This window comes from Stenella coeruleoalba, assembly GCF_951394435.1.
Source record: "Stenella coeruleoalba genome assembly, chromosome: 16".
Lineage (NCBI taxonomy): Eukaryota > Metazoa > Chordata > Mammalia > Artiodactyla > Delphinidae > Stenella > Stenella coeruleoalba.
In genome coordinates this window covers 656,910-684,391 of record NC_137162.1, presented here as the reverse complement: position 1 = coordinate 684,391, position 27,482 = coordinate 656,910, and the positions used below count along the sequence as shown (strand labels likewise).

The 27,482-nt window shown below is 60.2% G+C and overlaps 1 protein-coding gene across 1 annotated transcript; it reads left to right on the top strand.

The window, feature by feature from the left end:
• Positions 1-97: 97 nt before the first annotated feature.
• ADGRA1 (adhesion G protein-coupled receptor A1) lies at positions 98-24,710 on the top strand. Its single transcript, XM_079899958.1, has 5 exons — positions 98-164; positions 1,491-1,614; positions 5,906-6,051; positions 22,311-22,409; positions 23,379-24,710. Exons 1-5 carry the CDS (start codon positions 115-117, stop codon positions 24,598-24,600), a joined length of 1,641 nt encoding a protein of 546 aa, XP_079756084.1. The 5' UTR covers positions 98-114; the 3' UTR covers positions 24,601-24,710.
• The last annotated feature ends 2,772 nt before the right edge of the window (positions 24,711-27,482 follow it).

The following is a 27,482-nucleotide window of genomic DNA, read 5'->3' as shown; positions in this document are numbered from 1 at the left end:
CCTTGGTCACACGGGTGTGCTCTGTGTCCTTTCCAGGATTTGAGGACTGTCCTGTCCCTGCCCCAGTCCCCAGGGGAGTTCCTGCACCCCGTGGTGTACGCCTGCACTGCTGTCATGCTGCTGTGTCTGCTGGCCTCCGCCATCACCTACGTCGTGCACCAGAGGTAAGGCCCGCTCTGCCCCTCGCCTTCGAGGGCAAGCTCTCTCCTGCCCTCACGTAGCAAGGAGTCCAGGAAGGTGCTTCACAGGCAGCCGGCCAGCTTGAGGCTGCCCAGTGCCCAGACGGCGCTGGCAGCCGAGGGTGGCCAAGTGCTGGGCGACACCCTTGCCTTCCACCCCGGGCCCCCCCGTGCTCATCAATTCAGGGGACACGCGCTCTTTCTCCAATGGCACCGTGTCCGTTCAGGGGCCCCTACAGCCCATGGCCTGAGGAAGTTAGAGTAGCTGCAGAAACTTCGAGCAGCCTTGCCCTCTGCTTTTCATCTACAGGGGAGTCCAGCTGGTTTCCTACAGAGCTGGTTTCCTGGCCACGTCTGCCTGGAGGGGCTGGGGCATCACTTGAAGATGTGCTGGGTAATGTGAGGAGGGGTCCCGGCCACCATCAGGGTCAAGTCCACAATCAAAGTCATGGGCAAAGCCCAGGCCACAGTCATAACCACGGTCATGGGAAGAGGCTTGGGCGTGTCCAAGGCCAGGGTCAGGGGAAGAGGCTTGAGCGTGTCCAAGGCCAGGGTCACAGGTAGAGGCTTGAGCGTGTCCAAGGCCAGGGTCATAGGTAGAGGCTTGGGCGTGTCCAAGGCCAGGGTCATAGGTAGAGGCTTGGGCGTGTCCAAGGCCAGGGTCAGGGGAAGAGGCTTGAGCGTGTCCAAGGCCATGGTCATAGGTAGAGGCCTGGGTGTGTTCAAGGCCACAGAGGAGCTGTGGTCATAATCACAGCTGCAGGCATAGGCTAAGAAATTTCATTTTGTCCATCGCCAGGGCTGGGGACTGGTCATGGGTATGTTCACAGCCACAGGCAGCGTCCTATCCAGGTACAGGTCCGGCTACAGGGGATCATGTCAGAGACAGTCAATCACAGCCTCCTCCTAAGGTACAGCCTCTGCTCAGAGAGGGAAGAACTCTGTCTGGGGAACCAGGAGGTGGGACTGGGTTTCTTCCCCATCCTCCCTCTGGGACATTGGACAAATCATAGCGTCCCAGGGCCTCAAGGTCCTCGTCTGTCCAATGACCAGAGACCTCCCAGTCACAGTATTCCAGGGCAATTTTCCAACAAACCACCCAAGGCCACATGCTAAGGTGGATTCAGCGTGTCCATCCATCTTTCCCCGACCTGGTCTCTCTGGTGTGCTTTTCCCTGCCCGTCTTCGTCCCGCTCCGAGGTCTTCAGCCCATTCCCCGCGTGGACGGGACGTGGCATTTGGAGAAAAGGGTTCACTTCTACGCTCTGCCCTGAGAGGCCAGTTCCTGACCTGAAATCTCCGTTCCCGCAGCACCATCCGGATCAGCCGGAAAGGCCGGCACACGCTCCTGAACTTCTGCTTCCACGCGGCCCTGACCTTCTCCGTGTTTGCTGGTGGCATCAACCGCACCACGTACCCTATCCTGTGCCAGGCGGTGAGTGCTGTTGGGTCTTCATTTTGCTACAAACTCTGAAGTGTTTGTCGACTCTCCTACCAAAGGGGAAATTCGTGATAACCGTCTTGTGTATGAAACCACATTCAAGTGCTCGCTCAGGCTTCTCGTGAAGGGGACAGTTAAGCATCCAGTGTGTCTACACCTCTCCCGCGTGAGTCTGACCGATTTGCTCAGCATTTGATCATGTCATTTAGTTTATTTTCCAATCGGACCAGTTTTCTCCAAGGCCTATGGTGACATGTTAATGAGACATTCATAGTCCGGGGCTCATCACAGAAACAGGGACGCGAACTGCCTCTCCTGCAGAGACAGGTGGGGTAGGAGCACAGGGGTGGGACCCCCTGCTCCCTCGGCCCAGGTAAGAGTCCATGGATGTAGGCGAGAGAGCGCCATCGCTGGTGGGTCGCCAGGGACTCGAGGCCGTGGAAGAGACACGCGGGCCCCACCCTCCAAGTGGGACTCGGCGGTCTTGTGCTGGGGAGGTCTGGCCCTCTCAGGTGAAAGGGGAGCACAGAGAAGACACAGAGGGGTCTTCTTCCCACCCCACAGCCCCGCCTGACCTTCCTTAAAAGGGGGGAAGGGACTTCCCTGGCGGTCCAGTGGTTAAGACTCCGCACTTCCACTGCAGGGGGCCCAGGTTTGATCCCTGGTCGGGGAACTAAGATCCCACCTGCCATGCAGAGGAAGGCGGGGCGGGTAGTACGAACTACCCTCCGGTCCTGACAGAGCCCAGAAAGAGGCCCTTCCATCAACTGTGAGTCAAGGACAGAAGGCCCAGGTGCCTTTGCAACTGGACATCGAGGCCCCTCGTGCTCTCCCCCTCCAGCCTCTCACCAGCCCACCTACTCCTGGCCCCAGCTCAGCCCAGTGGACAGTGCCCTCCAGGCGGGCAGACCCCTCCAGCACCCAGGCGGGGGCCAGGTGGGGCTTCCCCATGGACCACAGGGCATCTCACCAAGGACTCATTTGGTGTGTGTCCATCTGCTTGGACCACGTGGAGGGAGCGTCTCTGCCGGCACCCACCGGGACGTCACATGCACCCCTCGCAGCCTTGGTTGTGTGAATTCAACAACAGTTTATTGACAGCCGTGAGGGCTGCTGCAGCCCAGTTACCTGGCCTCCACGCCCCCTGTCCACACGAAAAATGACTCGTCCTCCTGCACAGACGGTGGCAGCTGGGCGGCTCCTGGGTGTCAGGGGCAAGAGGCTGCTCCCACAGGGGCCCCTGGGGGAGGAGTCAGGCTGTGAGCTCCCCCCCGCCGATCCTTGGGGAGGAGTCAGGCTGTGAGCTCCCCCCCGATGCCCTCCCCCCTGCAAACAGGGTGCCAGACCCATGAGACAGGACCCGGGGGCCCTGTGGCCCAGTCTCCCCACGCTCCTCTACACAGAAGAGAGGTCACTTTTCTGCAAATCCATGTTAGGGCCAACCATCCCATTGGGAAGCCAATTCTGCCACCTGTTCCTGGACCCCAGCAGAAAAGTCACCAGCACGTCCCTGAAAACCACACAGAGGGGCAGACACGCTTCTGGAAGCCTCTCGATAGTGTGGAAACACCCCCTGGGAGAGCCCCGGGAAATCCAGTTTACCGTCCGCTGCGAACACCTGCTGAGACGTGGCGCCGTCTGGAAGCAGTGATATGCATTGCTATCTTTATTCCACACTTTGCCACCAACGCTCCGCACGCCAGGACCCTGCAGCGGGAGCCCTGGGACCTGGCGGTGCAGCCAGCCCCTCAGGTCATCACGGCCCTTACAGGCCTGGGAGCCCCGCCTCCCCCAACCGGGAGCCCACCCCAAGACTGCCAGCCCAGACAGAGGCTCTGGGGGCCAGGAGTCCTTGTGGCAGCCGAGGCCTGGCCGGTGCAGCCGGGTGGACCCCGAAGTGTGTGGTGGATGGGGGCGGACAGGCCTGGGGGGTCTGGAGAGGCAGGATCTGCAGAGGTCCTGCTGGCGTGAGACATGCTCGGTCCCCTCGTAGTGACAACCTCATGGCCCTGTCGGGGAGCAACCTCGGTTCTGGAGTCCGTGCTGGCCTGGCTTCCCGACCACGTTTCCAGAAGGAATCAGGAACTCGCTTTCTCTCACAGACGAGCCGTAGGCCAGGTCTGGGGCAGTGAGAACAAGATTCCAGCAGGACGGCCGGCTACACGCAGGCTGGACGTCACCCACCGAGCGCCCAGAGGGGAGACAGCAGGTGCGGGGCTGGGTGGCCACAGCCATGGGGCCGCTGCTCGCTGGAGGAGAGAGAGCCCAGAGGACATGGCCCAGGACCAGGACGGTTGGAAGGTGTGAAGGCTGACATCCTGTGTCGAGCCGACCGGCCATGGTGCAAACATCTTTTCGGTCAAACCTCTTTCTGCGCGCAACTGTGAGCGTGTTTCTGCATGAGGTGAACAGTCGCGCCGTGGCCCGAGGAAAGCAGACCGTCCTCCCCAACACTGGCCTCATCCACTCCACGCGGGCCTGGACAGAAGAGAAGTCTGAGGGAGAGAGACCCCTGCGTGTCCTGGGGCTGGGACCTCAGTCTCTCTCCTTTGGATCCGGGCTCAGACCGAAACCGCACAGTCGGCTGTCCCGCCAGCTGCAAATTCTGGGTCTCAGCCTCCGTGATCACACAAGCCGAGTCATTAGCATAAATGTGGATTTGCTCCGGCCGGCGGCCAGCCTGCCCGCACCGCAACAGCAACAGCTCACCACCACCCGAGGCCTGACACAGACCCTGCAGCCAGCCCTCCTCATCCAGGTGTCACAGGGAAATGTGTTAGAGAGACATGAGGAGCGAGAGTGGCTCAGGATGGCTGGAGGGAGCAGACGGTTGTTATGGCGACGAAACCATGGCTGCGAGCCTCACTGAAGGGCTCCCTGACATCACGGGCACGGGCGGCCGCCGCGGGCCCCGCTAATCCCTGTGCATCCGCACCAGCCCTGGGTCCGGAAGCATGGGCGGCGGCCCGCATGGCAGAGGGGCCGTCTGGACGCCAGGGTAACGACCCTGCGACCGCTCCACGCGTCCAGCCTGAAGCTGGTGTCTGGCAGACGGAGTCCTGCCGTTTACACCTTCTCATCACCCACAAACTTTCACAGTCCGGGCGATGCTCGGGGCAGACGGGTGAAGGGCAGACCTGGCTCTGCTGCCTCCCTGCCCCCACTCTGGGTTTCGGGTCCTCTTCCCGGCCTGGGACCAGCTCCAGAGGCCGAGGGTGGCGTTCCTTCTAAGGACGTGTCTCTGACTGTTTCTACTCACACGTGATGAGAGCCACTCTGCTGTCCTGCAGTCGAGGGCCAGGCCCACGTGGTCCCCTTTCCTCCTGTTTCTGGTGCGGGGAGTTCTAGCCCCTCAGGTCCTCATGCCTCCTCCTCTCGGCCAGGCTGGGGTGAGGCCGTGAGCTCAAGGCCCCAGGCGCACAGGGCCCCACTACGAGGCCCAAGCCAGGCGGAGGGAAAGGCTGGGCTCTCCCCCCTGCAGGGAGCCACCTGAAACCGTAAACACAGCCCGGGGAGTTTCCCACCACCCCACGGGGAGTTTCCCACCACCCCACGGCGTTCTCACCCATTATTACGGAGCCTTCTCATAAGTAAAGGCTGAACCCTGGAGTTGATAAATCATTATGATGGTGCGACGTTACCTTTATTCCCAGAATCGCTGTGTTCCTTAAACGTTGGCATCCTTACAATTACGGCCATGTTTTACTTGTCATTGCGAAATGTCAGGTTATTACTTCAAAGGCAACTCATTTTACAGAATCGGATGGAGATGACGGGGTGTGGAATACGTAATCAGCTGAGGCAGATTATTGCCACAGTAATGAGCGACTCCGACTGGCAGGGGGTGAACTTCAGCCTCTGACCCCAAGCGCTGTATCTCACCCGCGAGCCGCAAACACCGGAATCCCGGGAGACCCCGCTGCGCCGTCGCCCCCCCTTCCTTTGGTGGGCGCCGGTGGGGCTGAGCCATGCCAACCACACAGACGTGTGCACCCGGCCCACGTGCGGGAGGCTGTGCTCGCCACTAGGACCGTGCCCAGGGTGTCGTTCACACACCTCTCTGCAGGACGGCCACGCTGACCGTTCAAGGGTCCTGGCAGCCCACGCGACTCCCTCAGCCCCTGTGAAGTGTGGCATCTGCCCCGAGGACCCCAGTGCCCCCTGCCAGTCCCACTTCCTGTCACCACCTCCTGAGGATGCAAGGGGGAGGGGCTCGGACTCGGGGGAACGTGCGCTGGCGGAGGCAGGGCCGGGGGTGGTTGGCTCACTAGCTCTCTCCCCCCAGGTGGGCATCGTGCTGCACTACTCCACACTCTCCACCATGCTGTGGATCGGAGTGGCCGCCAGGAACATCTACAAGCAGGTGACCAAGAAGGCCCCGCTGTGCCCGGGGGCAGACCAGCCGCCGCACCCCAGGCAGCCCCTGCTCAGGTACTGAGTGCACCTGGCCGCCCCCCCACCAGGCCCAGGAGACCCCGGCCCTGGACCTCCCTCTGGGGCTCTTGGGGCCTGAGGATGAGCCAGTGGCTCAGGTGGCCAGGGGCAGGGTGGGGCTCTGGTGCGGGGTGACTGCCCTCTGGTACCGCTGAGTTCCCGCGGGGAGAACCCCGGCACCATGCTGGGTGGGCGTGGGGAGGGATGGCTCCGTGGCGGGTCCGTAGCCTGGTCTGGGCTTTGGTCTATTCACGGGTCTCAGAGAGCTAAGGGGGGGCCTGGTCTCAAGGTGACCGCGAGGCTCGGCCACAGGTTCGGAGGCCCCCGCCAGCCAGTTGTCCCCGATGCCTCCTTGGGCCGCGCAGGCTCGAGGTGGACGTGGTCGGAGCAGGCCTGGGGCCGATGGGAGCCCCAGACCCCCTGCCAGCATCTGAGCCAGGGAGACGCTGTGGCACCAGCCTGCCGGGGCCACAGCAGGAGTGCATCTCACTTCACGCCAAGGAGCGATCTCGGCTCCTTTAGGCAAGGACGCACCTGCCCCAGCACTGGGCAGCCATCTGTGGCAATCAGGGTTTTGCTGGGCTCTGACCTTCAATTTTCTGAGCCAAGACTGAACCCAAATCAGCCGTCGGCAAGAGCCAGGCTCAGATCGGCCTACGTGGCCCTGAGCCTGGGCACCAGCTGCCCAAAGCCATCCGGCTGCCACCGTCTCCAGGACGTCACCTGAGCTCGGAGAGCATAAGCCTTGGCTGCCCACCGAGCTTCCCCAGGGTGCCCGCTGGTGGTGATGTGCAGCTCGGCCAGAGGTCGCCCTGGACACTGGGGCTGGGGGCGGGGAGGGGGACCCTTGGCGTTTGGGAGCCTTTTGCCTGGGATTCCTGAGACGATCCCAACCAGGTGGTCCCTGGGAAAGGCAGCTGCTGCCGCTGTGAGGTTGCGGCCCATGCGGGGGGCACCAGGGACACCCGGCCCCTCGGACCGAGCTCTGTCTGGCTTTGCACTTGGAGGGACGTGGACCAGCGCTCAGTAAGCCCACAGCCCGGCAGAGCGGCCATTCTGAGGCAGATTAAAAAGCGCCCTGTGTTATTTAAGCGGATAGCGACCCCCCGCAACACCACCCCGTCCCCGCCCCCAGGCTTCCGACACTATTTGATTTTCAGGTGGAGCAGACGCGTTGCCATGTGGCAACCAGGGGCAGTGGCGCTTTCACAGTGACTTGGGCCAGGGAAGCAGGATTTCGTCATCTCGTCTCCTGCCAGGGAGGCCCCAGGTCCCCTGGGTTTAAAAATCACTCTCAAAATGCATTTGCGGGTCTGAAATTGATTGAAGCGCTGCCTGGTTGCTTGAAGACTGGGGTGGAGCTGTGGAGCTCGCTCTGTTTTTCTCTGACAGCTTCAAAATGCACGTGACCCGGCTGGGCGCCCAGCACCGCGGGGCTCCGTGACCTGGGGCCTGGGGTGGGGACTGCCCCAGCCGCGCTGTCACACCCGCAGGTCACTGGGGGAATTTGGCCGCTCCTGGTGCTGGCCGGACGCCACTGCCACACCCCCGCCCCAGCGTCCATTTCCTTTAGTACGAAGGGCCTTGACACTGGGGCGTCCACGTAGCGCTGTGACCCCAGTAGCTCCCTCGGTTACCGGCCTGCCCGTCGCCACCCCGTCCCGGCACGCACACCCGCCACGGGTGCAGATGTCGGAGGGCGGGGGCGTCTGCTTCCGGCTCCCCCCATCACCAGCACAGTCTGCTCTCTCGGCCCGGCCTGGCCGGGGGCTGGCGGCGAATGTGATGGGCCTGGGCCTTCTCCAGAGAGACCAGAGGCTGATCGTGGGGACCCCAAAGGCTGGGGGGAGCCGTCAGGGACCAGAGACTTTCGTCCCAGGCCCCCAGGGCTCACATTCTGCCCTCCACGCTCCAGGCCCTGCAGCCTCTGCCCTCAGCCTCCTCAACCGGAAGCACCCTCATCAGTGGGGATCTTCCAACCGGCCCCGCAACAGGCGTCCTTTTCCTGCATCCTTGACCCCACTCCCAAGACTGGAAAGTCGCCTGGGCTTTACCAACAGCAACAGGAAGCTAGCTCCTGGGACTCCCTGAGAGGGTAGCGCCCCAAAAGGCCACGTGCCGCCAGGGCGTGCTGCGTAAGCTGTCAGAACAGAGCGCACCATGTCTTGCTGGACCCTCGGGGAGGGCTGGGCGGCACGGGCAGTGGCCAGAGACCCTGTGTCCTCCCAGCCCAGCTCTGCAGTTTTCCACTGAGAAATAAAAAGAAAACAGTTGTGAAATCCCACACAAATATTAAAACAGTTTTCTCCATTTCTGCAAAAACGGCCACTGGACTTCGGATAGAGATTGCCTTGAATCTGGAGAGCACGTTAAGATGTGTTGCCATTTTAACGTTAGTAGCAGCATCCAATCTGAACGCAGGATGTCTTTCCATTCTTCTTTAATTCCTCCCGGGAATGTTTTACGGTTTTCAGTGCACATATCGTGTGCTCCGTGGTTAAATTTTTCCCTAAGTATTTTTTTATGCTATTGTAAATGGGATTGTTTCCTTAGCTTTATATTCAGGCTGTTCACTGCGTATGTACAGAAATACAACTGATTCCTTGTGTTGATCTTGTGTCCTGCAACTTGGCTGAAATTGCTTACTAGCTCCAGCAACTTTCCGTGGACCCTTTGGGGTCTTATCTACCTCATGTCATCTGCATGGAGGGAGTATTACTTCTTAAAGGTTTCCAATGTGAGTGCTTTTCTTTCTTTTCTTGCCTAATCGCTCTGGCTAGGACTTCCAGGACTGTGTTAGTCCTCTCTCTTTTTCTCTTAGTCTAGCTAATAGTTAGCCAATTTTGTCAATCTTTTTGAAGAACCAACTTTGATCTCATCCATTTTCTCTATTTTGTAATTTTTCTTTTTTGAAATAGGCGACGTTTATTGAGCACATACTCTGTCGCGCTCTACGCTAAAGGGCAGGCACGTGTTTTACGATTATTCACAGTTTGTTTAGAACAGAAAATGTGTCTGGCGTAAAGGAAGTTTAATAATACCTCATAGTTTACACAGTACTTTCACACACATTGGAGGGAACATGACTGTTTCTATTTTACAAAATAAGGAAACTGAGGCATAAAGAGATTCGAGGGTTGTCCCGGTTCATGCATCAGCAGCTCATTAGTGATCGCCTCTATTGTATTTATCTCTGCTCTAGTGTCTATTATTCCCTTCCTTCTGCTGATTTGAATTCAGTTTGCTCTTCTTTGTCCCACTTCCTTACAGTATAAAGTCAGATTCCCGATCTGAGATCTTTCTGTTTTGACTCTAGAACTTATGGCTATGAATTTCCCTCTGGGCAAAAGCTGGTCAGCTTTTGCTGATCCCAGAGGTTGTGGTGTGTTGTGGGGTTTATTCATGCGTCTCAAGGTCTTCTCTGATTGTCCTTGTGATTTTCTCTTCTACCCACTGGTTATTTATGAATGTGTTGTTTATTTTCCACAGATCATTCGGTTTGCAGGGGGTGGGGTGAATCTCTCTAGAATTGTGCTGAAAGTCTTAGAGACAGCTGAGTGAGGGAATTCCAGATTGACTGAAGGGCCACGTGGCTGAGGGGAGAGAACTTGACTCCAATGATGGGAAACATACTATTTCATTCCTTCCGGTGTTTGGAAAGCTCTGAGGTCAGGGTCAGGAGCTGGGGAGGGCCTGGGGTGGAGGCAGGTTACTTTGCAGGTTCTGCTGGGGGGCTGCACGGCCAGGTTAGCTGTCTGCTTTCTCTATGTGAGGAATGGAATGGGTGTGGAGTGTGGGCTCTAGGGGAGCACCTCGATTCAGGCCCCGGGCCAGGCCCAAGGGCCACCGAGCAGAGTCAAGGCCTTTACGGGTCTCTCATGGCTGTGAGCTGAGAGTGAATTGGGTCCCTGGCCCGTCAGTCCTGCCTCAGGGCTTCTTGCTGGGGTGTCACCACTTGGAACAAAAGGGTGTACATTTAGACAAGGAGGTGCTACCCCTCAGCTTTGGGGTTGGGAGTCTGGGGATGGGCCAGACTCAGAGCCTCAGCTGGGCCCAGGATGTCAGCACCAGGACCTTCTGGTTTTCTTGGGGTGGGGGTGGGGGGTAGGCCTTGCGGAACCAGCACATGGGCAGCGCAGGAAGCATTGTGAAGGGCTAGGGGGAGAGCGGAGGTGGGAAAGAACAGCAGGAGGTGAGAGAGGACCATACGCCCCACAGGGGAGCTGCCCAGTGAGGGGGCAGGACTGGAGCATGGACCCGGCCAGGAGCCCGGTCCAGCTCCCAAGGGCCCACCCAGCCCAGCCTCCACCACCAGGCCCCCTGATCCAGGACACAGCTCTGCGCACCCATGACAGGGTCCCCTCACACCAAGATGCCTGGAGGGACTCAAGGCAGAGCTCCCCACTGCAGCCACCACCGCCCGGTGTCCATGCAGCCCTGGTGCAGCCTTCGGTCCCCAAGGTGCCAATGCTGTTTCTCAGAGGTCCCAACACAACTAATAGTGTGTCCACGAGGGACACAAAACCACACCCACACTCCTGTGTGTCCACATGGACCCGAGCACACACCCAGCGCCCTGGTGTGTCCACGTGGACCCAAGCGCACGCCGAGCACCCTGGTGTGTACACATGGACCTGAGCCCACGTCCAGCGCCCTGGTATGTCCACATGGACCTGAGCCCACACCCAGTGCCCTGGGGTGTCCACGTGGACCCGAGCCCACGCCCAGCGCCCTGGTGTGTCCACGTGGACCCGAGCCTATGCCCAGCGCCCTGGGGTGTCCACGTGGACCCGAGCCCACGCCCAGCGCCCTGGGGTGTCCACGTGGACCCGAGCCCATGCCCAGCGCCCTGGGGTGTCCACGTGGACCCGAGCCCACGCCCAGCGCCCTGGGGTGTCCACGTGGACCCGAGCCCACGCCCAGCGCCCTGGTGTGTCCACGTGGACCCAAGCCCACGCCCAGCGCCCTGGGGTGTCCACGTGGACCCGAGCCCATGCCCAGCGCCCTGGGGTGTCCACGTGGACCTGAGCGCATGCCCAGCGCCCTGGGGTGTCCACATGGACCCGAGCCCATGCCCAGCACCCTGGTGTGTCCACGTGGACCTGAGCGCATGCCCAGCACCACCACACACAGCAGGCAGCTCAGTAAGGCACTGGCACCATCACCCCCACGCCAGTGTCAGGAAGCTGGGCGCTGCTCCACGTTGTTCTCGTCCCCTCCCCACGTCAGGAGGAGCCCCTGTGTTCCCAGGCTCCTCTCCTCTGTCACCCTGGCCCCCCTCAGCCACTGTACTCCCTTCAGACTGCTCTCCGTCCCCCAGGCCTCCCACCCTCAGTGCCCTTCCGTCCAACCCCCATCCCTCCAGAGTCCCCTCCTAACGTGGAAGCACGCAGGGCCCCGACGCCACTAATGCCGGTCCCCAGCCTGAGCCCCCGCCTTCCCCCAGCAGCCCCTGCTGGGACGCCTGCTTCCACCATGTGGTGACGGCCCCTCCCCACGCCTGCCACTCCCTTTGCTCCTGCAGGACCGTATCCCTGGATCCCACAGAATGCTGTTGGCAGCCATCCCAGTACATCTAACAGGGGCTTTGCTGCGTCCTCCCCCTGGACTGAGGGAAAGGACTGCCTCTGCCCCTTTGTCTCCTCTGAACCAGGCTCACAGCTCCTCCTCATTAAATGTCGAAACCACATGCAGGTAAATGATAGTGACTCAGTAAATATTTTTTAATTTGGCCTTGAATGCATAACCTCAGGGCTAATCTGAGCTGGGCGCTGGAGGAAAGCAGTCTGATCAAAACGCTGTTCTGACGTGAGGACCAGAGGCTCAGCTATCATCGCGGCTCTCCCGGGGTCCCCCCCTCCACTGCTCGGCATGGAGGCGGCGGCTGCTTGCTGTGGCTCCACAGAGGAGCCCACACGGGGCCGCAGTGGGAGGAGGCCCTTCACGCTGAGTCTGGGAGAGCCTGCACAGGCTAGCGCGCTGGGGAGGGGTTTCTAGGAATGTAGGCGCTGGGTGAGGGGCGATAAAGCCCAGCTCCGGGAAGAAACGCAGACGAGGCCTCGAAGGGGGCTTGCTGTACTCACAGAGGGGCCACGGAGCCACGCCAGGCACGCGAGGCACAGCCGAGGTGCTCGCCCCAGAGGTGCGGACCTTGCTGGGGCCCGGGGCGCGCTGGGGCACTGGCACCGGGGAATTCCACTGGGTGGGCTGAAAGCAAAAGCAAGCGGCAGGAACAGGCAGAAGAGCGAGTCCAGGGCTGGGTCTGCCACGCGGGCTCAGCTGTCGGGGTGTGAGTTGCAGCGTGCGGCTGAGCAGGTGCTGACGCTCCAAGCAAGCAGCCAGTGGAGGCCTCTTCGCACGGGAGCGTCCTCCAGGAGCAGAAGGCACGCAGGGCGCTGCCCAGGGAAGCCGGCTGCGGGCACCTTCAGGTCTGCCCTGGGGACCGGCTGCACAGGCGCCCCTGCAGCCCGAGCGCCACAGCTGGTGACCTCCAGACCTGCCATCGGCACAAGTGTCCATTGGCACATGGAACACGCTCATCAGTCAGTGATATGGGGAACCACCGAGACCCAGGTCCCCAGCCGCCAGCCTCAGGGAGCAGAGCCGGCCTGCTGCTCAGCACTTCCGAGTGTCAGCGGGGAGAAGGGGGAGAAAGCTGGGGAGGGAGAGCCTGGCTGAGAGACACAAACGGAGAAAATGAGGCAGGTGTCCACACTGAGGGCCAGGGGGCCAGGGCTCGGCCACTGCTGAGGCCACCACCACGAGGAGGGCTTGGCTCCCACACTTCACGCCTGTGTGTCTCTTTAGCCTTGTTCAGGCCCTTCTCTGTCCACGTCTCTACCTTCCCTGCCTGTGTCATCCCCACGGAAGGAGCCGCGTGTAACCTGGTGATCGTGGGTCTCCAAGCCCAGCCACTCGTGGGCCGCTCAGCCAGCACCGGGGGAGCCACTGGAACAGCTGTGCAGGGCACCGTCCGCAGCCTCTGTGGATGGGCTGGGCGGCCAAGGCCCCTCCGCCAGGGTCTCTGGGTGGAGAGACCTCTCCACCTCTCCCGCTCCCTTAGCCTCAGTCCATTTGGGTGGCGAAAACAAAACTCCACAGGCCGGCAGCTTAAACGACAGACACTTGTTTCCCACGGTCTGGAGGCCAGCCGTCCAGCACAAAGGCACCAGCAGCGTCGGTGTCTCGTGAGGACCAGCTTCCTGGTTCCTAGATGTCCGTCTTCTCGCTGCGACCCGACACGGCAGAAGGGGCTGGGAGCTCTCTGGGGTCTCTCATACGGCTCTAATCCCATTTGTGAGGGCTCCACTCACACGACCAAGGCCCCTCCTAATCCCACCACTTGGGTTTAGGATTTCAATGGGAACGGGGGACATTCAGTCCACAGCCGTCGGCCAGAGCGAGTCGACCTCACAATCAAACGCGCTTCTTGCTGCGGTTTCACCGAAGCTCAGGGGCTCGTTCCCAATTCAGCTGCATGTAATTACACGCTAACTTTGCAATCTGTTCTGCCCTTTCTGCTAAAGTGCGCCTAGGTGGTTTCCTCTTACTTAAGGTCAGCTGGTGGTTTTCTCATCTGGAAACTGCAGCTGGCGCTGGTGCTGAGGTGCCTACACCCTGGATGACAGGCGCCTGCAGGTCGTCCATTAGCCCACGTGCAGTCGGCCCCGACCCTGGACGGCCCTGCCTGGTGGAGGGATAGTTCCCTGGGGCTCCCTCTGCCAGGAACCCCTTCTCGCAGCAGTGATTAAAGACGGCCAGGGGCTTGGGACATGCTCGGCAAGCGCTGGGCCAGCCGGAACCACACAACGCCCCGGCACGGCCACGGGGGCAGAGGGCTCCGGGGCCGTCGGTGAACCGAGCAGGACCCTCCAAGCCTGACCCCCGGGGCCCCGTGAGGCCACACCTGGGATCACGTCCTGGCTCACAGACCTGGCCCAGGAACACAGGGCTCCTTCTAGGTGAAAGCAACCACGCGGCCCCACGTGCCGGCGCATCACTGAGAGAAGCATGGCAGCTGGGGTGTGGTTTCATGCTGGTCATCGTAAAGTGCCCTGGCTACATGTTAAACGCAGGGCACACGCTGAACAGGAGACGGTCTTGGAGCGTCTGCATGGCATAGTCAGGGCTCGGACCGGCGTCCCTCACCGTGTGGCCCTGAGGCCTTCAGCCACCAGCTTTGCTCCAGGCCTCAAATCCTCAAGGGTTATCATCTTCCTCCACCGCGGTCAGTGCAAGCTGGACGTGAGGGTCTGCATCTCAGAGGCACATCGCTGGCTCTAAAAGCCACACACCTGGGCAATGGATGTGGACGTCTCTCTCCCCTGAGCTGAAATCATCAACCTGATCTCTCGCGTTTCAGAAGTCCTGAGCAACACAAGGAACGCTAACTGCACCAGGAGATGATGGACACCGGGTCTGAAGGGCGGTGCCTGGGCAGGTTCACAGGTCATCCTCACTCCAGCTTCCACCCCCCCGCCGACTGCATCTCCCTGGCTCAAGGACACAGGGAGGCCTGGCAGCAGTGACCCCCATGAGAGTCGTTCACATCCGCTCTTCATGTCAGCGCGTCTCGTCCATAAAGACCCAGGCTCCACGAGGGCGCGGACCAGCCAGGGTCTGTCGGCTGACGGTGGTTCCTCAGGCTGTCCTGGGGGAGGGTGCCTTCAGCACGTCTGGCCCCGGACAGTGGACCGACTGTCCAGCGGGGCGAGGGGGACTCATGGCCCTCACCGCGCGGTCAGGACCCTCATCACAGCCTGACGCGGCTTCTCCCAGGTCCTTTCTGGGGGCTCCTTCACCCACTGGTCTCTTCTGGTGGCCGAGCCGCAGAGGGAGAAACTGGCCTCTGCTGGCCTCCATCCTCTCTTGTGGCCCTTTGGACTCTCGGGGAAGCGTTGCTCCCCCTTGACCTGGAAAGAGGGTCCTCCGCTCAGCTCAGCTGACACAGGAAGGGCACTGGGGAGGCCGCGGGGATTTCAAAGTCAGGTTTCCCTGCAGCCCTGGAGGCTTGCGGATTACTAGCCGAAAAGCGGAAAGAGGGGACTCGTAAACAAAAGCCCATTTAAAATACTGAAGCTCAAGTGGATGGGGCCTGCGCTGCGGGAGCCAGAAACCCCAGTGGCCTCAGCTCACTGTGTGCCCGTCACTGACACCGCACCCTCGAGGGCAGCTGGGCCTGCCCGGAGCTGGGGACAGGCACACGCAGGGGCTCCTCACCCAGCCCCAGAGCTGCCCGCCCAGGACCCGAGCGGCTTCGGCAGGGACAGCGCCCTCCATCTGGGCCCTGCGCCGGCTGTCCAGCGTCTCTGTCCCGGGAGCTGGTTTATTCTGACGGGACGCGGGCTCCAGCCAGGCGAGTGTGCAGGGCAGGGCCCAGGCCCAGCTCAGAGGACAGGACGGGGAACAGTCAGGTGCCCAGGCAGGCGGGTGGTGGGGTCAGAGCTGCCGGACCCCACACTCTCCAGGCTCTGTGGCACCCCAGGCTCAGGGAGAGGGCTGGTCCTTTCTCTTTCTTTTCTTTTTTTTTAACTTTTTTTTTTTTTTTTGAGAAATAGAACATTTACACCCCAAATAAGTCTAAAGTATCAGCACAGGTTTATGGAATTTCCGTGTGCCCTTCAGGGGAAGAAACAGGAGCCTCCCCTGCAGAGACCTCAGCCGTGCCCACACCCAGCCCCTCTCTGTCCTCATTCATGACTTTTATTGCCTTTTTTAATAGTCTTACCACCCCTAAACACCAGTTTTGTCTGCACTGACTTTGAGCCGTATCCACATGGAATCGCTCATTTCATATTTTTATCTGGTTTTTCACCACACAGCGTGTTTTTCAGACCCGTCTCTGTAACTGTGTCACCATGTGGCCGTGTGACGTGGACAAATGACCAGCTCTCCTGTAGTCACGCTGCTCCTGGTGGCGCCGGAGGGGGGGTGTGACCCCACCAAACCCCTCAGCCCTTGCCCCTTTCCCTGGGGGAGACCTCTTGGGGGTCCCATCTGCCGTCTCCTGCTGAGCACCCAGCCTCCTCCCATCCTTCCTCTGGGCCGTGCGCCTGTCCATCCGTCTGTCCTTTGCCGTAGGACAGCGCACACCCCCTGTATCACCTGGGGCTGCTGGCGTTACAAACGGCTGTCCCGACTCCTACCAGCTGGAAAGCACCTTCTGAAGCAGGAGTCTGGGGCACGAACGCTGCGTCCGGTTAACAAACCCGTCCTTCCCTACAGATGCCTCGTACACTCAGCTCTGTGATTCCACTGCCACTTACACTCCTGACTTCCGCCCGGGACGGGAATTTCTGGGTGGTGTAAGCTGAGGGACCAGGTTCGTTTCCTGCTCCTGTTGGAAAACATCACCGCAAATTCAGGGGCTTAAAACTACCCAGATTTATCATCACACAGTCCTGGGGTCAGACGTCTAAACCAGCCCCCCTGGGCTAAATCCACGTGTGGGCAGGGCTGGCCCTTCCGGACGCTCCAAGGTCGAACCCGTTTCACGTGCTTTTGCCGGCTTCTGGTGGTGGCTGCACCCTCGGCTCTAGGCCCCTCCAGCGCTGGGGTCACGACCTCACGGAGAGGCTGCGGCTGTACTGGAGTTGGCTGGTTGGGGTGGGGAGTGGAGGCTGCAGGAAGGTCCATGCGGGGGCGGGGGAGCCGGGGCAGGTGGGGGCGGAGCATCCCCACCGCGGAGCATCCCCACCGCGGAGCGCCCACCGGCCGCAGCGAGAACAGCCGCCCTGGCCAAGGGGCCGGAGGCGGCCTCCAGCGCCCTCTGCTGACCGAGCCTGCATGGCGCCCCGCGACCTGTGCTCGGCATGCCCCCCCCCGCCCCACCCCGGGCATGTGTAGACTTGGAGCCTGAACAGCCCAGGCAAAGGCTGGGCGAAGCTCCCTGCAGAGGAAGAGGCGCCCGGGGGCTGGAGGGGGCCTGGCCGGAGGCAGCAGAGAGGCCGGGACCGCTCACCCCGCAGGACTCCAGGGCCAGGCCACAGGCTGGCTCCCGCTGCAGCCTCGCCGTGGGGGGGAGGGTGGTGTCAGCTGCGTGGGCCCCGACTGTCCACCGCGGGCGGGGCAGAGCCAACCTACTGGCTCCAGGGCCCCGGCTGCCTCTCGGCCTCCAGGGAAGAGAGAGGCGGCGGCAGCACTGAATCGCCCCGGGCTGAGACCCGCAGCGGGGTCTCTGGGCAAGCGGTCCCCCAGCTGGCTGTGGCTTAGCCATGTCGCCGGTTTCTCCATCCACCCAGACACCAGAGAAGAGACCACCCTGGGCCCCCCGCTGCAGGGCTTCTCGGGGGCTCCCTGAGCCATGGGGCCGCGGGCAGCGGTGCAGGCTTGAGCAGGGGTCCCTTCCATGCGTGTCACATCCCGTGGGCCCGCCTGCCGATGCACCTCACCGTGTGCTCAAGGTGTCTCCTGAGCCAACCCCGGGTTTCTCTCCGAGCAGCCCCGCCAGCGGTGGGAGCAGAGCGGCTGCAGCACGGGGGCGTGGAGGCCCGCAGGCCACACCCCTTTGCTGCGTGGCTGGAGCAGGACCCTCGGGCTGGGTCCCCAAGCACTCGCTCCCCTGGGAAGGCTTCCCCAGCCCACTGAGGCAGTCGCGCCATCGTCCCTGCAGTTTTATCTGGCCCGGCCGCTGCCCCGCCTCACGCGGAGCTGGAATCCCGGAGGCTGGCTCACTGCGCCTGCAGGGTGTGCGGGCGCAGCTCCTTTCCCTCGGCCCCTCCACGGAGGCGGCAGCACCCCCAGGCTCTGGCCCTCAGGCTGCCCTCACTCAGGCCTCGGGCCGCACTGGCCTGTGACAGCATCCTGCGAATCTGGCCAGTTTCTGGGCACGTCGCTTCCCTTTCCCTTCTGCTCTGGGCTGGCCGCGCGGGCCGCGTGCTCACTCCCGGAGCCCCAGGGAAGGCACTCAGAGCTCATGCCCGGAGGCGCTTGGACGAGTGCAGGGGCCTGCCCCACCGTGCCCGCTCTCACCTGCAAATAGTGGACATCCTACGAGAACAGAGACTCGGCACCACTCTTCAGAGCAACGTGCTGTGCTGGCAGCAGCTTGAGGGGAATGGGGTGGTGAGGCCCACGCCTTCATGGAGAACATGCAGGTGACCCGGGCGTGCAGGGAACAAAGCAGACGGCGTGGCAGGCACAGAGGAGGTGAGCCTGGAGCCGCAGGATGGATGGAGCAGCGGGAGGGCCCGGGGTCCCAGCAGAGACAGAAAGGGGAGGCCCAGGCAGGAGTGAGCCTGGAGGGACTGCAGGCAGCGATGGGGGTCTGGCCCACGGAGATGCTTGGAGGGGCCCAGTCACCTGTCACTGGCCGTCATCAGGCTGCAAGTGCTGCTGCGCAGGCCCCGCCTCCCAGAAAGAGCTCTGGCGGATTCTCTTCAAGTGGGGAGCCCCCAGCCTCACCCCAGGAAGGGAGGCCCTGGTGGAGGGGCCGTGCTCAGCTGTTCTCTCCATGGGGAGACCCCTAGCCAGCCTGGATGGGACAGAGCCAAGTGTCCCCGTCCACTGTCAGGCTTCCCTCCAGGACCACACGGTCCTGATGCTGGGGCTTCGTAGTCTGTCCTGCAGTCCGTGTTATTTTCAGGATGGCCTGCGATAGTCCAGACCCTTTACATTTCCATATAAATTTTAGAATAAATTATCCACTTAAAAGAAAGAATCTGCTGGGATTCCGGTTTGATGTCATTGTAAACAGCATTTTTATCTTCCAATGGTTTCCTGCTCGTGTACAGAGTATAACTGATTTTTTGTGTGATAAGCTCGTAACCGTCTAAATGCTCTCGTTAGTCCCAGCAGTTGTCTTGGAGACGCCACAGCATCTTTCAGGTAACAAGTCAAGTCACCTGCAAACAGAACTGTACTTCCTTCATTCTCACTGGTGCCTTTACTTCTTTGCTGCCTCATCAGGGTGCCGGGGTGCCCAGGACAGGGTTCGCAGGGGCTGGGGGAGGGGCACCTTGTCTGTTCCCGATCTTGGGAACCTCCACCATCTCACCGTCAAGGATAACCCCGGCTACCAGTTTTCATAGACGCCTCCCAGCAGGTTGAGGAGATTCATCGATTCCTAGTTTGCTGAGATTTTTTGACGATGAATGCATCTTAAATTGTCTAAAATGTTTTTGCTACACCTATTAAGCAATCACATGGCTTCTCCTTGAGTTTATATGATGAACTGCATTGATCGATGTTTATGAATAACAGGCTAATTCGCATTTCTGTGATCATTCTTACTTGATCACGATGCTTTGTCCTTTTCATAAAGTCCTAGATTTCATTTGCTGACACACTGTTGGAGATGTTTGTGTCTGTGCTCGTGAGGGTTGCTGTGTGTAATCAACTCTTTTTTAAATGTCTCCATCTGAGCTGGGTATCAGCTCATGCTGGCCTCATAAACTGAGTCAGGAGGTGTTCCGTGCTCCTTTATTTTCTGGAAGAGCCCATATCAGATTGGTGTCCTCTCTTCCTCAGATGTGTGTTCTGATTCACTGGGGACACTCGCAGAGCCTGGCGTTTCTCTGCGACATGTTTGTGGATACTGAAGTCAGTGTTTTCACTGGAAAGAGAGTATCCAGATTTTCCAATGCTTCTCCTTTCAGTTTTGGTAGCTTGTATTTTTCTCCAGGAATTTATCCATTTCATCTCAGTTGCTAATAGCTGGCGTGCAGTTGTTTACAGCATATGCGCATCTTCTCAGTGCCTGTGGGTGGACGATGCTGGCCCCTCTTTCCTGATGCTGCCAATTTGTGCTCTCTCTCCTTATCCCGATCAATCCAGCTATGAGTGTATCGTTCTGTTGACTTTTTTTTTTCCGGAAATCAATTTTGGCATTATAATTTTCACTATTTTTTGTTTTTTTTTTTCATTTATTTCTGTCCCTGTTTTTGTCATCTTCTTCCTCCTGGTTACTTTGAGTCTACTTTGCTCTTTTGTTTTTCTGCCCTGTTGAGGTGGAATCTTCAGTCACTGAACTTTAGACCTTTCTTTTTTTCCTCATAGAAATACTCACGGCTGAGAGTCCCTTTAAGCCCTGCATCCCAGAAATATTATACTGCATTTTTTCTCATTTTGATTAAAATATTTTCTAAATTCCCTTATGATTTCTTCTTTGATCCACGAATTACTTAGAAGTATGTCATTTCATTTTTCAGATATTTGTGGTTTTCCTAGTTAGTTTATTGCTATTAGTTTCTAATTTAATCTCACTTGGATCAGAGAATAAGCTCTGTATGATTTCGATACTTTTACACTTATCAGCACTTGTTTCATGGAGGGAGCATCACATCATCTGCGATGGTAAATGGCGTGCACTTGAAAAGAATGAGTGCTATGCAATTACTGGGTGTGATGTTCTAGAAAGAGCAATTAGGGAAAAGATTAATGTTCTTGTTCAGGTCTTCTATTTCTTTACTAATTTGTTGCCTACTTGTTCTATCGATTGCTAAGAGAGGGGAGTTCAGAACATCAGCTATGACTTTGGAATTGTCTGTTTCTCCCTTTAACTTTGCCCATGTTTGCCTCACATGTTTTGAATCTTCCCTTTGGCTCCCACACATTTACAGTTGAACGTCTTCCTGTGAACTCACGTTGACATCATTATGAAATGCCTCCCTTTCTCTCTTCTCTTAAAAGTTTATTTTGTCTGGTATTAATGCAGTCATGCCGGCCTTCTTGGACTCAGTTAGTGTGGATAGCTATTTCCATCCATTCATTTTCAACCTCTCTGTGTCTTTTTACTTAAAATGTTTCCTCCTATTGTAGACAGTACACAACCAGGTCTTGCTTTTTTGCTGTTGTTAATCTATTCTGATTACCTCTGGCTTTGACTTAGAATGTTTATTCCATTAAACTTTAATGGGAGTTTTGATTTGGTCTCCATTTCATTATTTGTTTTCTGGTTTTGCTTCTTTTTTCTCTTTTTTTTTCTGTCCTCCCTTTTCCTTTTTTATTTTCTTCTTTGAGTATTTTAATATTTTGTAACATTTCATTTTAATGCATCTGTTAACTTTTTGCCTATTAGCTGTTCATGGTTGCTTTAGGGATTAAAATCCACAGCCTTTCCACAGTCTTTGTAGTTTGACACTTACACTATTTCATGTAAAATACATTAAAAACTTGGCAACTGCATGGGACCATCTCTCCTCCCACCCTCTTCATGCTACAGACACTATAGATAGTGCCCCTACCTATACTGTAAACTCCTCAAGGCAGTGTTAAAGTTCTTTCTTTAAACACCAATATATATTTTAAAGAAATTAGGAGGAAACAAAACCTCTTATATTTACCCAGATGTTCAGTATTTCTGATGACCTTCACTCCTCCAAGCTTCTGTCTGGTACAGCACCCTATCATCCTGAAGGAGTTTATTTGGCGTTTCTTTAACTGCAGGTCAGCGGACAACGAATGTTTTATTTTTGTTAGAATGTGTCTTTCTTTCTCCTCCGTTCTGGAGGACGTGCCCTCTGGATAGTCAGCTCACGGGGGGGGGGGGGGGGGGGCGGGGGGGGGGCAGGCAACTCCCTTCCAGACGAACCCCTGTCCTCCCAGGGAGGGGTCAAACGCCAGAACTTGGCCCCAAGCAGCTGAGAAACTGGGCTGCCAGGCAGTACACAAAGGCACGAGGAACGGCCCCTGTGAGTTTCTCACCCCGAGGTTATCAGGCCAACTGGCCTGAGCGCGCACGCCTAGTCGGCTAGTCGCTGACGCCAGCCACCTGCTGGAACAGGCATTACCTGGGCTCGGGCCGAGAGGCCCCAGCGCCGGCGGGATGAGCAGCTCCGCCTGAAGGGGGCCAGGCGGCTGACTGTAGTGTCCACCACAGCCCCGTACTGTCCCCCATGGAGCATGCAGCCTCCTCCACCCTGTCCACTGTGGTCCCCTCTCCACTCAGGGGCTTCACGTTCTCCCCGTTATTTCTGCCGCGTGAACCAGGGCACCACATGTCCCCAGACGCACGTGCTGGGCCCAGCCAGGGTCACCTCTGCACAGGTGTAGCAGCGGAGGGGGGAGGGACACATGGAGGAGACGTGGGGCGACCCAGGGGGTGGGGGAACGTGGGGAGCAATGCAGGGGGTGGGGAATGTGGGGTGCAGGGTTCGTGGGGGAGGGGGCGCAGGGGAGGCCAGGTCGGGTAGGGCGCTGGAAGCGGCTCCGCCACCAGGGTGGACAGTTGCTCGGCCAGGACGCCCGAGGAAGGCGAAGGGGGGCTGCCCTGGGGCTGCAGGGGGACTGGGAGAGCAGTGAGCGGCCCCTTCTCGCAGGTTCTACCTCATCAGCGGAGGGGCCCCTTTCATCATCTGCGGCATCACGGCCGCCACGAACATCGGGAACTACGGGATGGAGGACGAGGACGCCGCGTAGTGAGTACCCGGCGCCGCGGCCCTGCCCAGGAGCGCCGTCCTCCCCACACGCGGGCTTCCCCGCCTCCCATCCCCCACCCCCCGTCCCCTACTCCCGTCCCCCCGGCACCGTGGGTTGGAAGGAGGGGTGGAGGGGGGCGCCCGCGGCAACAGGGCCGCCACGCCCAGGACGGCAGAGCGTGGACCCGGCCGAGCGTAGGAGCTGAGACAGACCCCGCCCCGTCGGCGCCCCGCCCACCGGCCCCCCTCGCTCTCGGCGCCCCCGCCCTAGCTCTGCCGCCTCCAGCGTCCCCCGCGGCCGGCAGGTGGGCTGGGGCCCTCGGCCTCGCTGGCCCTGGCCAGGCCACTCCCGCCGTGAGGCCACCGGTCGGCTGCACCCGGCAGTGGCTACTGTGGGCTTCTCAGGCTCCGGGGCTGCAGGGTCCCCACTGGGCTCTCCCCGAAGCCGCCCCCCCTGCCCTCCTGGGGAGGCCGGTCTGGCCCCGTCGCTCACAGGAGCCAGCGCCAGCCCCAGGTCGCAGCACAGCCCCCAGCCGACCCTCGGCGCTGGAGCCATGCCCCCACCCTCACACTCCTCCCCCAGCTGCCCCCCCAGGGCAAAGCCCCGCAGGACACGCAGGCCCTGTTCCCCCGGGGCTCACCCCTTCCTGGGCCCGGCACTGCGGCCCCACCAGGCCCGGATGAAGCTGGGAGGAAAGGCAGCTGCCCGAGAAAAGCAGCAGTGCCAGAGAGGCGGCCCGAGGCTCGGAGCCCAGGCCTGGCGGCCGCCTGCAGACCACCACCACCGCCGGCGCCCCCAAACTCTCACCACGCTGTCTGGTGGCGGCAGGAGGGGCGGCCCCGTCCCGATTTCGTGTGTCTCCTTCTCTCACGATGGCCCTCCTGCGAGCTCAGGGAAGCGGTGACCCCTGGTCCCACCCACTGCCCTGCCTGGTGCGACCCCCTCCCTGACTTGCTTTCCTCCCACAGCTGCTGGATGGCCTGGGAGCCCAGCCTGGGCGCCTTCTACGGGCCCGCGACCTTCATCTCCCTGGTCACCTGCGTGTACTTCCTCGGCACCTACGTCCAGCTGCGGCGCCACCCAGAGCGCAGGTACGAGCTCAGGGAGCGTGCAGAGGAGTGGCAGCGGCTGGCAGGGTCAGAGGCCGGCCAGAGCCCCGGGGCCCCGCGGGCCACGCCGCCCGCCCGCGATGCCCTGCTCACCTCGCTGCTGCAGAACGAGCACTCGTTCAAGGCCCAGCTGCGGGCCGCTGCCTTCACGCTGTTCCTGTTCGTGGCCACGTGGACCTTCGGGGCGCTGGCCGTGTCCCAGGGCCACTTTCTGCACACGATCTTCAGTTGCCTGTACGGCGCCTTCTGCGTGACCCTGGGGCTCTTCGTGCTCATCCACCACTGCGCCAAGCGGGAAGATGTGTGGCACTGCTGGTGGTCCTGCTGCCCCTCCCGTGGGGACCCCCACGCCGCGAAGCTCGGCGCCCACCCCGCGCTCGACGCCAACGGGGATGTGCTGAGCCACGCAGCCTGCCTGCAGGACTCACCGCGTCCCGGCAAGACGCTGGGCTTCGGCCACCCGCCAGCCGGCCACTGCAAGATGACCGACCTGCAGGCCACCCAAAGCCACGTCAGCTGCCTGTCACCAGCCACACCCTGCTGTGCCAAGATGCAGTGCGAGCAGTTGATGGAGGACGCAGCCCACGTCCACGTGCACGAGGAGGACGCCTTCGGGCATGACCCGCACCGGCACAGGTGCCTCCAGGGCAGAACTAAGCCTCACTACTTCAGCCGGCACCGGGCAGCCGCGGCCGAGCGGGAGTACGCCTACCACATCCCGTCCAGCCTGGACGGCAGCCCCCACAGCTCGCGCACGGACAGCCCCGCCAGCTCGCTCGAGGGCCCAGTGGGGGCACACTCGCTGGCCTGCTGTGCCCAGGATGACCCCTTCCCCTTGGTCAGCCAGCCCGAGGGCGGCGACGCCAGCCCCGTGCTCTGTGGCTGTCCCCCACGGCCCGGCGGGGAGGCAGCCCACGGCCCGGCCCACTTGGAGATGCTCCGGAGGACACAGTCCCTGCCCTTTGGCGGCCCCGGCCAGAACGGGCTGGTTAAGGGTGATGCACGGGACGCTGCGCCCTTTGGCTCTGACAGCACGGGTAACATCCGCACGGGGCCCTGGAGGAACGAGACAACCGTGTAGCAGGCGGGGCTCTGTCACCTTCGCCCACACGGCCCGGACGTGCTTCAGAGCAGAGCCAGGCCCTCGGCCACGTGAGGCGGGCAGGGGGTCACCGCCTGACCCAGCCTTGGCGGCACCGCCACTGACCCCTTCGTTGGAGGACCTGAGCGGGAAGACGCTTTGGGCTACGTTGGCCTCCACGAGCCCCAAGGGCAGCCGGGAGGTCCACGTCCACAGTCACCTGCTTTCATCCCGTAGTGCCCAGTCCCCGGCAGCCCAGGGCAGAAGCCCACCCTCAGCGCCCGGCGTGTATCCCATCTGCCCCGCCGCCTGCCTTGCTAGGCCTGGCCGCGGCGGGTGGCGCCCCCGATATTTCCTAGTGTTTAATGTGTGTTTTCTGTTTAGGTTTGTTCCTCGGGACCAGCAGGCAGCCTGCCTGTCAGTCCAGAGCGCTCTGGGCAGCTGCCCCAGGCCCCTCCAGTCTCAGGGGGACTCGAGTCAGCACCTCTGCCCGGTGCCGGCTCCACCTTCACCCCCGCCCCACAGGCCTCAGGGCATCACAGACGCTGGGGCAGCAGCCGTACTCTGGGAGCACAAGGGCAGCGGGACTGTCGGTGACCCTAGGCTTTCCACGGGCCAGTGGGGTCTCTGAGGGGCCTGTGCCTTTGGAAATGCCCACACACCCTTTAACGTAGACTCGACTTCCAAAGCCAGGCGCTGTCAGGGCTGGGTCCCGCCCACACCGTGAACGTTTGGGAACAATAAAGTCCCCTGCCACAAAAAGAGAGGGTCTGGCATTTCCATGAACATCTGGGCACAAAGCCATGACTCAGAGGACAGATTTCGGTGACAAATATCCTTCTGTGACAGCAAGTGGCGTGTCCCATGGGAAGGGGTCCACGGGTCCCCGTGGAGAAGCTGAGACACCCAAAGGGATGTGTATGTGGGCCTCTGCAGTCTTTGCTCCCTCCCTCCATCCCCTGGGGTCTGTAACACATGTGCACCCACACACACGTGCACATGTGCTGGTGCATGTACCACATGAGTGAACGTGCCACGTGCACGCACATGTGCACACTCCCCACACGTGCACAGTACACCACACATGCACAAGAGTGCACACATGTGCACTGCACACAGCATACGTCACACATGCCACCCGTGCACACGCGTCTACTGCGCACAGACATGCACACAACACGTTACGCACACACAGGATAGAGTGTTTTCCAGCCGTCCGAGCGCCGAGCTCTCCTTGCCCTGTGCAGCCTCGTCACCAGGACTTGTCAGCGTCTGTGTCTTGGGCGGGGACTCCAGCAGGAGCAGATCCTTCCTCACACCCACCTGGGTTGGGGGGCTGTCCCGTGTCCCAGGCAAGACGCCCAGTGTCTGAGCACAGGAGCCCCACTTCCTGGAATTCCTGTAAACCTAACAGTGATGTTGTAACAGACCAAGGTGGCCGGTACCTGCCCCGAGCCCCATATATCCTCACATGTCGACCAGACGGGCAACCGATGACCGCTGGGTGGCTCCTGTCTCCACCGCCGACCAGCCTACTTGCCCGCTCCTGCGGCTGACAGGACCAGCACCCTGGGGCTGTGCTGGGCACATGCTGCAGGTGCAGAACCGTCGACGAAGTACAGTGTTGTCCTTGTTGGCACTTTGGGAGGCTGGTTCACAGCATCTGCAAGCATATCTCTCCCTATAGGGGGGCAGGCCCACCATGGTGCCCGGGGCTGGGAGAGGCCGGGGAGCCACAAGGCTGCCCTTTCCGGCCCCGGTGCCCCTGACAGACCAGAGAGAGCAGCTCATCATTCAGACCAAAGAGATTCGACCTTAAATATTAAACATCGTGTGTTTCAATATTGGTTCAGCCTCCTGAGTCCACTTGGAGACAGGGTTGTGACACCTTCCGTTTGCAGGTAATGTTTTCCAGGAATAAAAATCCACGGCACGACCGCATCTGGGAGCGCCCCACGCGGACGATGCCTCCAAAAGGATGCAGGGCAGGAGGTCGCAGCCACAGCCCATCGTCTGAGGTCTAACGCTGTGTGTCATCCCTTCCTTTGTGCTGTGTAAGTGCGTGCACGCGCGGTGTGTGTGTATGTGCGAGTGTGCTTCCTGCGTGTGTGTGGGGGAGGGTGCGTGAGTGTGCCCGTGTGCTGAGTGCGTTCTGTGTTCAAGTTGGTTTGTGCACATGTGTGAGTGTGTGCATGTCACACAGTCTGTCACGTGTGTGTGCATTGTGAGTGCACGTGCAAGGGTGGGACTGTGCTATGTTGAGTTGGGTGGGTGGGTGCCTGTGTGAGTGAGTGTGCATGCGTGTGTGTAGTGTGAGAGCACGTGTATAAAGATGAGTGTGAGAGCACATGATAGTGAGCATGTGCTGGTGTGTGTGTGTGAAAGCGTGCACGCGTGAGTGCATGCGTGTGTGTGTGCTTACGTGTGTGTGTGCGTTGTGTTTGGATCACGTGGCTGCGTGGAGGTGTGAGTGTGGGGATGAGTGTGCGTGTGTGAGCGTGTGGGTGCCTGAGTTGTACGTGTGAGCGCAGGAGGAGCACACGTGTGTGTGCGTGCGTGTACATGCCCTTCACAGAGAGCCCCCTGGAGCTGTGGGCTCCTGTCTGACTACCAGGGTGCAGACCTGGTGGCCTCACAGGGTCGCTGTGACAGCCTCAGTCAGCCCGGAGGACTCGGGGGACTTGGCAGCCCTCTCCTGAGTGGTCCAGCCGGGGACGCGTTACAGTCCCTCCTGAGCGCTGGTGTGGCGTCATCTGCTGGGGACCTGGAAAGCGCTCGCCCGCGGGTCCGGCCAGCACTGCTGTCTGCAGGGAGCGTTGGTGGTCAGTTAAGGGCACCTCCACCGACGCCCTCCCCGATTTCTCCAAGAAGCCCCTTGAGCC

What these genes read in the sequence shown, in the direction of transcription:
- ADGRA1 (XM_079899958.1), top strand. Translation starts at nt 115, where the DNA reads ATGCTGCTGTGTCTGCTGGCCTCCGCCATCACCTACGTCGTGCACCAG. An exon ending in ACCTACGTCGTGCACCAGAG is followed by an intron (nt 165 to 1,490) that starts GTAAGGCCCGCT and finishes CCGTTCCCGCAG; the next exon opens with CACCATCCGGATCAGCCGGA. An exon ending in GAGGACGAGGACGCCGCGTA is followed by an intron (nt 22,410 to 23,378) that starts GTGAGTACCCGG and finishes TTCCTCCCACAG; the next exon opens with CTGCTGGATGGCCTGGGAGC.